The sequence below is a fragment of the Haliotis asinina genome, chromosome 1 (assembly GCF_037392515.1).
Source record: "Haliotis asinina isolate JCU_RB_2024 chromosome 1, JCU_Hal_asi_v2, whole genome shotgun sequence".
Taxonomy (NCBI): domain Eukaryota; kingdom Metazoa; phylum Mollusca; class Gastropoda; order Lepetellida; family Haliotidae; genus Haliotis; species Haliotis asinina.
Window position 1 is genome coordinate 87,099,792 of NC_090280.1, and position 16,321 is coordinate 87,116,112.

The 16,321-nt window shown below is 35.4% G+C and overlaps 1 protein-coding gene across 1 annotated transcript in view; it reads left to right on the plus strand.

Annotated features, from left to right (window-relative positions):
* Positions 1–16,321, plus strand: part of LOC137298934 (septin-2-like) — a 104,351-nt gene that overhangs the window by 44,284 nt on the left and 43,746 nt on the right. Inside the window, exon 3 of the mRNA XM_067831329.1 lies at positions 957–1,012. Within this exon, the coding sequence (XP_067687430.1) occupies positions 957–1,012 (56 nt within the window). The remainder of the gene's footprint in view (positions 1–956; positions 1,013–16,321) is intronic.

Below are 16,321 nucleotides of genomic sequence, written 5' to 3' on the forward strand. Positions count from 1 at the left end.
TGTGAAAAGGTCAACATATTTTACCTTGGAGATAGTGGGGATGGTTTACGGGAGGAAAGTCAGAGAAACCTTAGCACTACTGCATAAAAGTTATCCAAACATAGCACAACAAAAGCTCCACAAACACACCAAGGAATGGTTTTGAACTGAACTGAAACAGTATTCCTAAGGACTTTGGGGTAGCCAAGACGTTAAAGCGTTTGCATGTCACATGAGATTCACTGTACTGCTACCATGTGTGGAGAACATTTCTGATATACCACACCATGATGTTTCTGAATATGACTGACTGACTGACTGACTGACTGACTGACTGACTGACTGACTGACTGACTGACTGACTGACTGACTGACTCACTCACTCACTCACTCACTCACTCACTCACTCACTCACTCACTCACTCACTCACTCACTCACTCACTCACTCACTCACTCACTCACTCTCACTCACTCACTCACTCACTCACTCACTCACTCACTCACTCACTCACTCACTCACTCACTCACTCTATGAGAATAGCACATGACCTGAGAACACCCAGAAATACCAGAGATCCAGCTAATCTCTAATACAGCTGTTCACTTATGAAATATATCTCTAACAACACAACAGCATTTGCATGTCAGAGTGCATGTTTGAACAAACCTGAAATATCATATGTCAGATATTTGATATTTTCTACAGAGATACAACAAATATTTAAAAATGTTTTAACCATCCTTAAATGTCACCAACAAAGCTGAAATATTTGTCACAAACATATTGCAAAAAATGTAAAACAACTCTCCCTCCATTCCCAAATCTGTATGTTTGAAGTGAAGGCAAGGAATAAACATGGTGCATGTGTATATTATCCAACAGCCTTAAAACATTGTTTTGTTATTCTGACATAATAATGAGGATGTTATTGGTCTGATGAATAATAACTCATTTTTCTCGTTTCTTTTATTACAGTTATATTGGATAAATCTACCTCAAATGATCTAAAAGCTGCCGGTATGAATGGAGAGGTAAGTTATTAGTGTGTTTGTAACAGTATACTCACCAAGAGGGTCTTCTCACAATGTCACATACCTTGGCATTTCAGCAATTTATGACGCTCTGAAGTGATGCCTGATTGAAGACATTTTGTGTTTCACAAACCTCTTTAATCCTGGAATTTCTCAGATTAGATAATTGGGCCATATTCTTTGTTTAATCTAGTTACAGGAGTTTATTTTATCATAACTGTTTTAATGGGAACTGAGGCAATGAAGCGTCTAATTTTCGGAAAAGTGACACACTTATAATTCGAATGGAGCCATTGCTTTAGCAATAAGGAAGACCTAACATAGTAATTCAGTTCAAAATATCTCTTTTACATTTTGAGATAGATTACAGTTTACAATCATTCAGAACTGCATAATTTATTTTCATGGGGTGCTAAAATGTAACAAAATCTTTAAAACCAGAAATATTATTCACTTTGCAAACTCATTAATGTAAAGATGTCATTAACAATGATTTTCCCTGTGAGCTGATCATATCACACTGAAGCGTTATAGCAGTGATGTATATTGGACCAATGTACAGTTTGTTTTACAAAATATTTCTTTTTATTTCTACATTGGTTGTTGATAAGGTAGTAGTACTTACTATTTTGTGAAAAGACTAAACCTTTTTTTATCATTTTAGGAGTTTAAAGAATTTAGAAAAGGCAGGGGATATTGGATTTACAAGATTGATGAAATGCAAATGATAAACCATGGAGGAAACGGATGAAAAGAAATTAAGGGAAAATGTGACAATTTATTCCATTCCTTTGGAAATGTTTTACCTGTATGGATATATAGTATTTTTTATCATATGCATTGGCATTGGTTGGTGGTATGTTCGCAAAATGGAATATCCCCTACTTTTTTAGTGGTATATGTGTTTTAATGATATCAATGACATTTACACCAAGTCCGTCTGAATTCTGATAGTTGAACGCCTGAATGTCTGAACCAGCATACATATAGAACCAGAGACCATATAATATAATTATATGGTCTCTGATAGAACTGACTGCAATTTGTAATGCATGTTACATCGTTATAATGAAACACAACGGCTGACTAATAGCATATAATTTCAGATGTTAATATCAATCTGACCTAATTCTGAAACAGCATCCATGTCATGTATACACTGACACTACCATCCCTAAAACTAATCATAAGCATTATATTTAGCTCTGATTCTTTTCTTCATTTTTAAATCACAATGTTATTCTTGTAGTAAACATTATCTATAGGATTGAATGATAACCTTTGCAATTTTTTTTAAAATCTCAGCTGATAATATTACACTTCAAAATAGATTTTTACATAAGGTGAAGGTCATTTTTCCCAACATACAAAAATAGAACTTGAGTAATTGAATTTGTCAAAACCAATGGCTGTATCAAATAATTCCAAGAGCAGAATTCACATTAAATTTAGAGCAAGGTCTGAATTCCTAACACAGTCTCAATACAGCTGGCCATTTTATGACTATCTAAACTGAACACATGGCTTTTATTAGTTTTTAGCTGTGAGCAAATATGCAAGTCCGTGGTGGCTTTGATTATGTTTATTAGAAACTGCCATGAGTCATTGGTAGTGCAGCTTTTCCTCTGATGAGGGAATACAGGCCATGCTGACGCAGTCAAAGTTCTTCTTACGCCAAATATTGATTGCAGGCTGTGAGCCAATCTTGCCTGCTTGGCAAAAATGAAGCCTGCAGTACCGAAATGTCTTCCTTCTTCCATATAGGGAAGGTTTATTGGATGATACGGCAGTTCGGGTTCTGAAATACTTCTTCTTACTTGCAGTTGATAGGGTAGTAGTACTTATTTTTGTGAGCAGACTGTGCATTTTTCTTTCTTTTGGGGGTTTATAGCAGATTATTGGTGTTTTGGTGCTGACACGTTGTTTTCCCTGGTGTTTTAAGACTGTGAAGATTTTGTTAACAAGATTAGAAACATTTCTCCATGTACAGCCGTTCATTGGTGAAGATTCTATTTCTGTGGTCTTGAAAGTCTTTAACCTTATAAGGCGATTAAATAATAATGTGTTTTGATTACTTACATACAGTGTTTTGAAATGTTTGGTTTTGGAAAGGATTTGTTTTGTATAAAAGGGTAAATGAGACTATTAAAGTCTTGTTTTAGGGGATCTGTATGTGTATCAAATGTCTTGTAATGGTTTGGGAATCTTATAATCCTTGTGAATTTAGGATAAAGCATCCTGCCATAGGTCAGACATCCCAGCAATCAGACAGGTTAAAACAGCAAACTGTTTCCATATTTTGATAGTTAGGTTTTTGGATTAGTAAACTGGAGAATGAGGCAAATGTCAGTAAACAAGACTACCTTAACATGTATATTTTGGCCAGAAATTCTGTGTCATATCATTATTCCAACACCTGGAAAACCAGACGAAAGTAACATACGATAAAATACATTGCATTGGTGAGCCAACATTAACACTGATGGCTTAGTCATTACTGCACATTTGGCTGCACAGAGTTTGGCAGGCCAGAAACCTGTGGCGATGGGTTGAAATCCCAGCTTGCTGTGGTTGGTTGGTTGTTTTTACACAGCACTCAGCAATATGCCAACTATATAGCAGTTTTCTGTAAATAATTGAGTCTGAGTGAGACAATCCAGTGTTCAACAGCATGAGCATCAAGCTACGCTATTGGGATGGGATATGTGGCAACCAAGTCAGCAAGCCTGACCACTCGATCCCATTCTCTTACGACAAGCATGGGTATTGAAAACCAGTTCTAATCTGGATCTTCACGTGTCACAAGTTTATCATCATCAGCTCATCTGTTGCACCAAAGCTGTAAACGTGTATGACTTCCATTACTTCTCCGACACACCGTACATGGAATGCAGTTTAAAATGGCATAAAACCCATCTTACTCACTCACTCAATAACAAATAAAATCAGTATCAGTTGTGTAAGACTGCCAAACAGATTCATTAACTTATGTATTGTATATATACATATTAAGCAAACATGCAGCTTATCAAAACACTGATTATTATGTATCAAATTCTTTAACTGATATCTATGTGTCATGTGTCATGTGTCATGTGTCATGTGAACATTGACACTACCGTCCCTAAAACTAATCATAAATATACCATATGTAGCTCTGATTCTTTTCTTCGCTTGTAATCAAGATGATATTCTTGTAATAAACATGATCTACATCATCAAATGATAACCATGCAATTTTTTCAATCTCAGCTGATAATATTGCGCTTGAAAATAGACATGTTAAACTGCCTGAAAAAAAGAAGAAACTTATTCTTTGAAATCACAGTGTTTGGATGAAAATCTAATTAAGATTGATTTACTGTGGTCTAAATGCAGTACCCATTGTATTGATTCCATATTTATCATGCTGAGTTTCTTTATAAACTAAAGAAACAGACAAGAACGATGTTACTTTGCTTAGCATGAATACCGTTTTGGCAACCCCATCCATATTCTTTGATAGTTTATTTGGACAGAACAATGAGGGTGTAGCTGTGTTTTTATAGCCAACCCAGAACATGTGGTAATAATAAATAAATCCGAGAGAGCTAATTTCAGCATTTTCTCAGAAAATAACTCATTTTTTTGTCTTTAAAAAAGTATCTATTGAGGACACCATTAGAGATGTTTTATCCTATTTTTACAGGAAATCTTAAGTAGAAATAAGAGTTAACATTTGTAAAGGGTAATAAACATTTGGAGGAAAACATTGTCGTATTTTTTCTGTGTATGTGAAAATGGTTGAAGTGTCTGAAGACATACATGTGTGATGATTTATTCTAAAGAGTAAAGTGCCAGGATCTGTGTGTGAAAACCTCCTGCAAATATCACAAACTAATCACATCGCCAATGAATGGCATTCTTCTGAACCCAGGCAGTGGGGTAGTCTAGTAGTTAAAGCATTTGCTCATCCTACCTAAGACCTGGATTTGATTCCCGACGTGGGAACGTTGTGTGAATCCCATTCGTAGTGTTCCCCTCTGTGATTTTGCTGGAATATTGCTAAAAGCGGCATAAAACTAGACTCACTCCTCTGCACCCTCAATGTACTGCTGTTATGAGGGGGCACAATAAATAACACTATGCTCTGGGAGAGTGTTCACTGCTGATAGGCAACACATAATGAAGTGATGGATATTTTAGAACTCATACATTTTACTGGAGTCAAGAGATACCTCTTCCTCCTCCTGTATCCTTGCACCCTCAATGTACTGCTGTTATGAGGGGGCACAATAAATAACACTATGCTCTGGGAGAGTGTTCACTGCTGATAGGCAACACATAATGAAGTGATGGATATTTTAGAACTCATACATTTTACTGGAGTCAAGAGATACCTCTTCCTCCTCCTGTATCCAAGGTAGTGGTAAGGTGGAGGGTCTTGTGCTGAAGGTGTGAAATAGTATTTTGGTTGTCAGTGTCATAAATTTTCTTTAAAAAACTATCCTGTGCTTGGTGGAGTTATCCCCCATGATTATATGTCACCCTTAAACTTCAAAAATTGTTCGTGGTGTGAACAGTATTTACTGTGGTTGCTTGTCCTGAGTTTTCATCCCATTCCCTGTTGATCCACTGTAAAGTTGTGGAATAAAATATTATTTCTCACTCTCTCAAAAAAATGTCAATTTTCTAAGCTACTTGGGTACTAATTATGACAAAGAATTGTTGTTCTTAGTTTCCTGTTGGTCCAAAAACAGGTGACGAAGGGGCAAGGGATAGCTAGCCCAGAAACGTTGAGGCATGCTATATAAAAGAAAGGGTCATCCATAATATTTGCTTTTTACTTGAATACCAGTTTTTAAGTGCCTCTCAAGAAACTCATCTTCAAACCATTGTTCAAATTTAAAATTTCCAGTCCAAAATTAAGAAGATACTTAAATGAACTTATCATGGGTGAGTGAGTTTAGTTTTATATCACACGCAGCAATATTCCAGCTATATGGCGATGGCCATATATGGACTTTAATGTCTAGAAAGTAACTGCAGTATTGCAAATATCTCTGTTAGCGATGGTGAAATCCTGTAAGGAAACAGCAAATATAGATATCGCAACATTTGTACAAGAGTCTCCTTGTTGTTAATTTGAATGTGTAGAGAGTATCTGCAATGTTGCAAATAGTTCTGTCCGTGGTGGAGAAATCATGTGAGGAAATAGCAAATATATAGATATCACAACATTTGTACAAGAGTTCCTCCATGTTGATTTCCTTCCACAAACCATTCATAGTTCAAACTTTCCCAGCTGTCTTCAGCCAAGTCCTGTTTTTCTGTGAAACACAACTCACTAGGATATACATTATGTTGATGCACATTCCAGACCTGAAAAACACATGTTTTAACCAGTTGCTGACCAGGAATCTGGGCTGGTAGAGATTGTGAGATGGTTGTTTATGACCGGTACATCACTTCTCAGATAGACCCTGTCACTGTTAATAGTAGGAGGAGACTAATCATGGCATGTAGGTAAAGAGGAAGTGTATTTACAGATGTGAGGGACTTTATCAGGAGGTCTTCTCCTGTTGGTGTCCGTAGGCTGAATGTGTTCTTGTGTAGCGTAAATACTTTCTGTGTGGTGTAGTGTCTGATCATGACAGACAGCAGTAGTTCTTACTGTTTTCAAGTGTATATGGAAGGGGTGGGCAATAATACCAGTGAACTGGTATACTGCATTTCGAACTTCACTATACAATCTATTGTGGAACACTTTTCACGAACTGGTTCAATCGGGAATTTAAGGGACCATGATTGGTAATTTCCATGATGTGTTAAAAAATACAAATAACATTTGTATGTTTTTTATGTTATTATACTGTAATACTTTTGAGAATGTTTATTTGTCATATAATTGCATTTGTGTGATTTTTAAACCATAATAATAAAAACATAGATTGATACCTGCACTCGTTGTGGTGATAAATAAACCAAAATGGTGGACTCTGGTGCATATGCATTTTCTTTAGTTCCAAACTTTAGAGGGAATTTTGAAACATATCCAGTTGATATCTTGTACAATCACAACTGAGTCATAACAGTGACCAGTGACATTGTTTCAGAAGAAAGGAAACAGTAATTTCATTACCTTGAACTATGCATTAACCTCTCAATATATTGCAATATATTTGGCAGTATGCCAACACATGGCACTATATATCACAATAAGAGAATTTTGACAAAACCCAACCCTAGTTAATAGTAATGTATGAGTCATTTTATTTTTTTGTGATTTAATAGTTGGAACAACCATGGACAAGAAACAGAGAACACAATATCATCATCATTTTTGGTTTGGTGCACATTGTGCAGGTCAGAAATCGTATGAACATGAACTGTGTCAACAGCACATCAGAAGACAATTATTTCATTGAATCATCAGAACAAAATTGTGTCATAGACACATGAGAACACAATTATATAATTGAATCTTCAGAACATGACCAGTGTCAAAGACACATCAGAACACAATTGTGTCACTGACACATCAGAACATATTCTGTATTACTACGACATCAGTGTATACCATGGCATTGTACGTGTCAAGCCTAATGAACTTGTTGTCACTTTCAACTTGTTCTTTGGAGTTTAACGTCATATACACACTGATTGCCCAAGCTTGTATAAAGGGATCTCCAAGCTTTGCCTTTTAGCAGACAGAAAAAAACTCAAAGATTCTGCCCTCAACGGTTCCAGTCTTTGTGAGATGGTTAAAATAGACAGAAATTAATGCAATAATTCACTGAAATGTGGGATCGTGCTCAATTTATGTCACATTACACATTATTAATTTTTATTAGCATTTTAGATCAATAATTGAATTTTTATGTTGGGCGACATGTTCTTGTTCCAAAAACAGAATTGTCTGAAAGAGAAACTGTCAATTAGTTCACTGTAAAATCTGATTTACCTAACGACAGGACTCAAGAACATGAGCAAATTTAAAAACTTCAAAAGCCAGTGGCAACATAAATTGATTTTTTAGAATTCATTTATTACTGTAATTTTATGTGAACAAGGAAAAAAACATCTAATGCCATCATTGATCTAGGCTGTAATGAGTTTGATAGACTGTATACTTGTAGGAAAGGTATATATTTCATGGAGAACGAAGCCACTGATTGAACCATCAGTGTGTTGCAATTGTTTGGACAATCAATCTATCAATAGTTTGGACATGAGCTGAAAAGGAACCATCTAATGATCATTCATCTTTCTATTTGTATTTGTCCATCATCAGTACATCAGAATACTTTAACCAGGGGGCTATCCCATTGCCCAAATCCAAGCAAACACTTTAACCACTGGGCTACCCAATCACCCAAATCCAAGCAAACACTTTAGCCACTGTTCTACCCAGTTGCCCAAATCCAAGCAAACACTTTAACCACTGTTCTACCCAGTTGCCCAAATCCAAGCAAACACTTTAACCACTGTTCTACCCAGTTGCCCAAATCCAAGCAAACACTTTAACCACTGTTCTACCCAGTTGCCCAAATCCAAGCAAACGCTTCAGCAACTGGGTAACCACTCAGTTATTGCTTTTAACACTTTAACCATGTAGCAAATCTTTCGTCCAAATCTTCATTTTCAGGGGACTATAGGGTAGCCCAGTGGTTAAAGCATTCCCACATCACGTCAAAGACCCAGGTTCGATTCCACACATGGGTACAATGTGTGAAGCCTATTTCTGGTGTCCCCCACTGTGATGTTGCTGGAATATTGCTAAAAGCAGCGTAAAACCATCCTCACTCACCCGTTCACTGTTTTTATTTATAGGCAAGGCAAGGGATACCATTTTCAGCTGTATTTCCAAATATATATAACAACAAACAGGAACTAACTGCATTCATAACTACTTGTCTCATTCCAGCAAGCTGGATGGCATCTCATACCACTCTTGTGGCCATGTTTACGACTGGGTCCTGTCTATGCACAAATGGCCATGGAGATGAAAATAGTCTAGTACTGTTATCAAGGAAATTTCCAAACATGGCTCTTAGAATATCCTATATTCAGTGGGCAAAACAGGAATACAGTCATTCCCTTTGCAAATATGTTTCAGTGTTGAATGCTGTTGATCCTTAACCTCAAAGTTTACGTTTAAATTGTGCTTGGTATAGTTTAAAAATTCAACGGCTCTGCCTTTTTCATGATATGATTGGTTTGCCACGATTCTTGGCAATAATGGTGTCCGAAAGGGGTACGAGTCTTCTTGTAGGTCACGGAAAGAGACAAGTAGTTACAAATGAAACAAACTGGATTGAATCAGTCTTATAGTGCAGTGTACAATACAAATGATTTATCCTGATAAATCTATATTTCAGTGTGTATGCCTTTATCCACTACCTCTTTTATGAGGCGTCACTATTTATTATGTCTCTGGGATTTTTTGTTAAGATTCAGAAGGTCCAACATATCATATAAACAGCTCAAAATGAGAACACCAATTATTTTTTGATGATTTTCGTTAAACTACCATGGTCATGTTGAAATCACCTCTAAATACTACTTTTCATTGGAGAGGTTTATGTTAAAAGGTAAATAAAAATCCACTGGATTATCTTTATTGTCAAAACAGTCCTTACAGCAAATTTGGAAAATACTTGTTCTTTATGATCTTTCTTTTTTAAAAGACAGCAGATCCAAACAAACGAAAATGCATCTAATATCTCATTTAAAGAAAAGCTTTCAACATCCACCAGACATATTTGTTCCACTTTTGTGTAACATAAAAAGACATATTCAATTATACTTTTTGTCCTTTGAAAAGTTGTCAAAATATTGTTACCATGACAACAAAGCATTTTCCAAAACTAGTGCATTTAAGATAATTTTACTCCACTTTTCATTTTTTTGTACACCAACCTCTATATGTCTTACTTCAACAGCCTTCTGTAGAAAATGCCATACTTGCAGATGTGCTGATTGCAATTAGGAAGTTTTGGTGACTCACTGTAAGGCCGTTTTTACTGTTTATCTTAGAGATAAACCTATTTTGAGATCACACAAACCAAATTATTTTTTTTGCTTTTGTCCAATTAGCAAGGATTTGTGGTTTATTGTAAGGTCTTCATATTGCTTGTTTTAGGAGAAACCTGTTTGACAACTTCATAGTCAATAGACAAATAATACCAAAATAACTGCAAAGACCAAACCAATTTCATTTCATGTTTTGTAGATTTTTTGTCCTCAGAAAACCTAACAGCAGGAGGGAAAAGCAAATATCACCAGTCAAAGTAATATTTCTTCAAAATGCTAAAAGTATTTTACTTTTGGCATCATGCGAAATATATATGACGCAAAAAACAAGCTGAAAAATTAGAATTTTATTTTTCAGTAAAGTAATTATTACTATTATTTTCTTATTCTTGAAAAAATATGACCAGCAGTAAGACAAGAAATAAAATTGACCTGGCTTAAAGAATATTTTCCTATTCTTTGTTACTGACACAAATCAGGGAGTCAAAAAGGGTTGAATCTTTAAATGATGGATGTTTAACACAGAACAATGCAAAGATTATCATTATTGGTTTCCAAAACATTCAGAGAACCATTTATGTTCTTTAGCGTAAAATATGAGACAAATTTATTTATTCCAAGTATTCTGCTCTCCTAGGCAATAAGGAATCGGTATTATAAGTTTTCTTAAGTACTGGTATTTGACACAATTCTTTATATGCCATTTTAAGAAATTCCCAATATGACACAATATGAGCGGCAAAAATTGTCACATGAAACTGTTTGGCTTTCAACTTAAACTTGGACTCTTAAATGGCCCAGACTTGATTATCTACACACCTCACTATGTATAGCTGAAATGTTGCTAAGTATGACTTGAAACAACAAACCAAACCAAAATCCTAACAATTTGACAAAATGAGTGAAAAGATCACAGTAGGATATATGCAGGAAATATCGCATCAGAGATCCAAAATATCAAAGATCAGAGCATGAATATTGCTAAAATATTTTAACCCATGGCAGTTTCAAATGCCTAAACAGACCTGTATCCTTTTCGTTATCAAATTACCATAAATAATTTCCTATTTTCTTTATTAAATATGGAGTCTTTAAGACACTTGACCATATGTAATTGAGCGATTTCCATCTGATCTTTTACCAAACAGTGTGCAGAACCCATATATGGACAGCTAATCTCTTAAAGTGCTTGAAAGGTTCAACAATATAATTGTTACAAGTTGTTTAGAAAACAGTATCTTTATGAAAAAGATATACTACTTGCCAGATGTTAACATTGTCATGGTAGCTTGCAGGTCTAAAGAAAGCTATTTTTCATAGCTAGATTGCTGTTATTTTTTTGTTAAGAAAAAATAGGGTAAATGTGCCTTTCTTCCTAATTATTATTTCAAAGGTTGTTGTTAATGTTTTGGTTTATAATGGGCAAGTTTAGAGACGTGTTCAAGGTAAGATGAAATTTATGAGGAACCTTTAGAAAACACTCAGATTCTCTTCTTGGATAAAAACAAATTTCTTGAAAGAAATCTTTTTAGGATTGATTCTCCTAAGAACAAACAGTGTAGATTCTTTGATTTCTTTTTTTCCAATTATGTTTGGAAAACTACAAAAGGCGACCACAATGTTTTTGTGAAAGAATAGCAGTTGATTACAGATTCCAGACCCCAGAGAATTCAAAGAGATTTATTTCATTTTTTAAGTAATGGCACCATTATGTTTTAAGCTTCAACATTGTAAAATCTTTTAGATAGTATTATGGGCCAGATTATGCTCAATTTGAAAAAGTTAAAATGAAAGCTGCTAATGAATTACAAAAATGTAATACAAAACAAAGCATCAAGGTATATATTGTCACTGATGGGTACAAGTCCTAGCACTCTGGCATTACATTGAAGGATCCCCTTACATCATGTTAAGACCTGACCACAACAATATGGTTCAAAATATTTTATTAAATTTTAAATTCTAATTTATGTATTTTTTCCATCCAGTGGATTTACAATGTACTACATTATAAGAAATGTTTTCTATCAAGTTTTGGGGGGTCAAATAGTCTTCACAAATTATATCAAAATTTAAATCTTTAAGCAGGAAAAAATCCAAAAAGAGAATCACATTTTTTGATGTAGAGAGAGCGGGCTGGTGGAATAATGAGAAAAAGTGAACTGTACAATCCCAGGAACAAAGACCCTGCTTCTCGTTGACAGGCAGGTGGTGGCACTGATAACAAATATCAGCTTTAAATGGTCAATTGAGATTTTCATTTGGTGGCCATCGGGACCTCTTCTGACCTCCCAAATCAATATTGAATGTTCCTCTTGGTCAACACAAAGACCAATATGCCCTGAGGCTCTGCTGGTCAATGGTTCTATTGACCATCTGGTAGGAGCAAGGATGGGCACATGCTATGGTGTGAGTCTCTCTCACTTTCTCAAAACTGTGATGCATGGTTCTCTGAACAACCTTATGACTTGATGTAGATCTTGCATTTTTGCATTTTTGATTCTTTTATGTAATAATCTTAATCCCTCTACATTTAACGTATTAGGGCATCAGTCTTTTTACTTTATTTATAAAATATAATCTTAATTATGATTCATGTAACTTTTTACTTTTAAAAAAACCCCAATAATTCCTCTCAAAGCAAGAAGGTAGGGAAATGTCTGGCCAGATATACTAGAGTGGCGTATTGTCCACTTGGGGAAATGCCAGGCCAGATATACATGTATTTGAGTGGGGTCTTGTCCACATAGGGAAATGTCTGGCCAGATATATCTGAGTGGGGTATTGTCCACTTGGGGAAATGACCGGTCAGATATACTGGAGTTGGGTATTGTCCACGTGGGAAAATGACCGGTCAGATGTACTGAAGTGGGGTATTGTCCACATGGGGAAATGACCGTCCAGATATACTTGCATTTGAGTGGAGTATTGTCCACATGGGGGAATGACCAGCCAGATATATCTGAGTGGGGGTCTTGTTCACATGGGGAAATGTCCGGCCAGATATACATGTATTTGAGTGGGGTATCGTCCATATGGGGGATTCTGACTGGAGAGAAATATTTGAGTGGGGTATTGTCCGCATAGGGAAATGACCGGCCAGATATACATGTATTTGAGTGGGGTATTGACCACATGGGGAAATGACCAGCAAGATATACTGGATCGTTTCAAAGGATCGTTTCACATTGTAATACAGGGAAGAAATCAGGATATTGTATGTTATTACTCACTACTTCGATGATATCACTCATTAGTAACATTACTGCATTACTTGAAAGTGATTTACAGTTGTGACGTCACAATGCTAATACCTCTGTCACAATAATATTAGACCTTACTTGACTTATGGAAAAGTGAGAGCCATTACATTCATTGACTTCTAAGGAAAGGAGTGCTTCAGAAGTTTGCTTGATATCATTTTGTCAATGATGGGTGAGTAATAAGTAAAATACTAAACGGTGACTTGTAATGGTATTGATATCAAACTTTCTTTTGCTTGTTCGATACGACACCATTCACTTGTTTCGTAACTATGGCATTACTTGGGACATGTTTTAGTTCTCTATATGCATCAACCCATGGCCATTGTGTCAGAGTATTAACGTGACAGAATTTCTTCCGGTCACTGTCTCACAGTTGTTTTCTCTGGAAGGAGGACCAAAGCCTGTTTTTGCCTTTTTTTGCAATCCACATTACAATAGCTTTACAGCATCCATCATGTGCACTGTTTTTTTCTGTTTAAAACGCGTTACTGGTACATTATTTTTTCAGCATCCATCATGTGCACTTTTTTTTTCTGTTTAAAACGCGTTACTGGTACATTATTTTTTCAGCATTCATCATCCTCTGTTGGATTATTTTTTTTGGTTTAAAAACATTACATTATTTTTGCAACATCCATCATGTCTACGGAATGATTTATTTTTAATAAAAAAATGCCTAAAATGATCATTCCCTATCATGAGTGTACAAATGGCAACCTCGGATGGTCCGACATTATTGACCCACTAGATCCGGTGTATTTTCTCATGTTTTCTTCATCCCCAAGATGTTTTAAATGTGAATGTTTCAAGGTTTGAATCATACGCACCATGGTCCTTTTGCTTTTCTCACCAGCCCTGAAGCAGTGTAATCACTGTTTAGAGGAAATACATTACTTACTGGCAGTACAGCTGTAGATTATTTTGTCCACCGGCTTTGGTCCAGATGTGACTGCACATCAGGTTGGACATGTTGTACCAGCTGGTCAAATCATTATAGAGTAAACAATAAGGAAACCAAACAAATCATTTATCTATTTCTGGCTGTCACTTCCAATTCTCAAGTCAAGGCCTTCTTTAACTTATACTGAGTGTCTCTGCCAATTTGTTCAGTTTTGAAGTTTGTGAACTTTTTTAAAAGAGCCAGTTTGGATTTAGTTATTATGTTGAGTGTGTAGTATTTGATGCACAGATCCATTTAAACACAGTAATGAATACAATATTTTGTTCCTTCCGTTTGTGTTTCATTTGACATTTTTTGCCAGTCATTCATTTTGCAGTCCTCAACATAATGAACCAGCCATGTAATGTTTAGATGTTATTTAGTAACATTATGTGTTTCTACAGAGACACTCTGCTCTTTGGATTCATTTTGTTTGAAATGATGATTTGTGATGTTGTGAAAGGAAATCATGTGAATAGTAAGGGAGACAACTCCTTGTGTCTTCACAATACACAAAGGCAGTATTTGTGTTACTTGATGGTCCCATGCAAAAATGCAAGCTGCTACAATCTCATATTTGCCACCTAAATCACCCTCCCATTTAAGTGTTTCGGAGAAGCATCATGCTACAGTTATAAAACAAAATTGTATATTATTCTACTTCATTTATATCTTGACCAAATTTGTTTGTAGTCTTTCAACTTCATAGACATGTCAAAAAGCAGATGGAAAAACAGTGTTATCAAAAGAGTGTTAGAATTATATTTTGAAGTTGAAATTACTAACAAATTAATATAACATTAAGAAAAGCACAATTTCAAACCAAGTTATTTCAGATTTGTTTCAAACTACCTATGTTAAACAAAATAACATAAGTTGGCCTTGAATTTAAAAAGTGAAATAACTGTTTTCGAAAGTTTGACAGTTTTGAAGCCTATTTGCATTATTTAGAATCTCACAGAGATTTACATACTCCAAGAGTAACATCTATATAAGTCTTTGAAATGTAAGAGTCTTAATGGACAACCGCTTCTTTATTATATATGATGCGACGTTTCAGTATGGATTCTTATGCCATTGTCAAGCATATGTCTTGTCAAAACATGTGAACATTATTGAAGAACCTGAATTATTCATTCATAATTCTTAGCTCACGTCAGTTCTGAAATGCTACAGTCATGATTAAATCCCCCTTTTGAAGCATTAATTTCAAAATCTCCCCATCAATACTGAATAATCTCTGAAACTTAATACCATGTAATTAGTTGCCAGGAAAGGAGTTTCCTTCCATTCATCATAATGAATATTAAACTTTGTAAATATTTCAATGTAATTCGAATATCATTGTTATTAATTTCCTGCTTATTAAATTATTTTAACATCGGTTTGTAATTGTGTGCATTGTATGTCAAATTATTTTTAAGAGACGGCCTAGCATTTGTAATTTCAAGGTTCACTAACTTTTTAAAAAATGATTATAAAACTACTTAGAGGTGGCTATGTTCAACAGACAGTTGGTTTAGGAATTTTGATCTATGTCCGTACGTTCCGATAAATCTTCACTCTACCCTGGATACATCTACGGTTCGGCCCAATGAATTTATGACCTTCCTTGACTGTCTCTTTATGTTATCCAATCAGATGTCTCCGCTGGGAAGCAGAATGTACCAATCACAACCGACGTTCGTTTTTTAAATTTTCTAACTGATTAAACTTGACAATACAAATGATGCAGAGGTACGCTGAAAGAGGTAGAAGGAGTTCTTTCATATTTTAAAGTTTCAGACCTGACAATTTGTCTGTATGATTTCCGCCAAATCTGAGTCATGCTGCGAACAAACCTTCGCAGTTGCAACCGCTATCTTTGTTGACATTGGCAAGTTCGTTTGTAACGGCGGCTTAGCTGATTTGTTACTGTGAAAATGCGGAGCTAGCAAAGGGAGGTAACAAAATTACTGAGCCAAGCCATGGATGCATCAAGGGCGTATTGGAGATGTATCAGAATGTATACCTTGGAGATATTGAAGGTGATCTATGTCCTGCTATTGTATTATTTTGTTTTTTTATAAAGCATGTATATCTACAGGC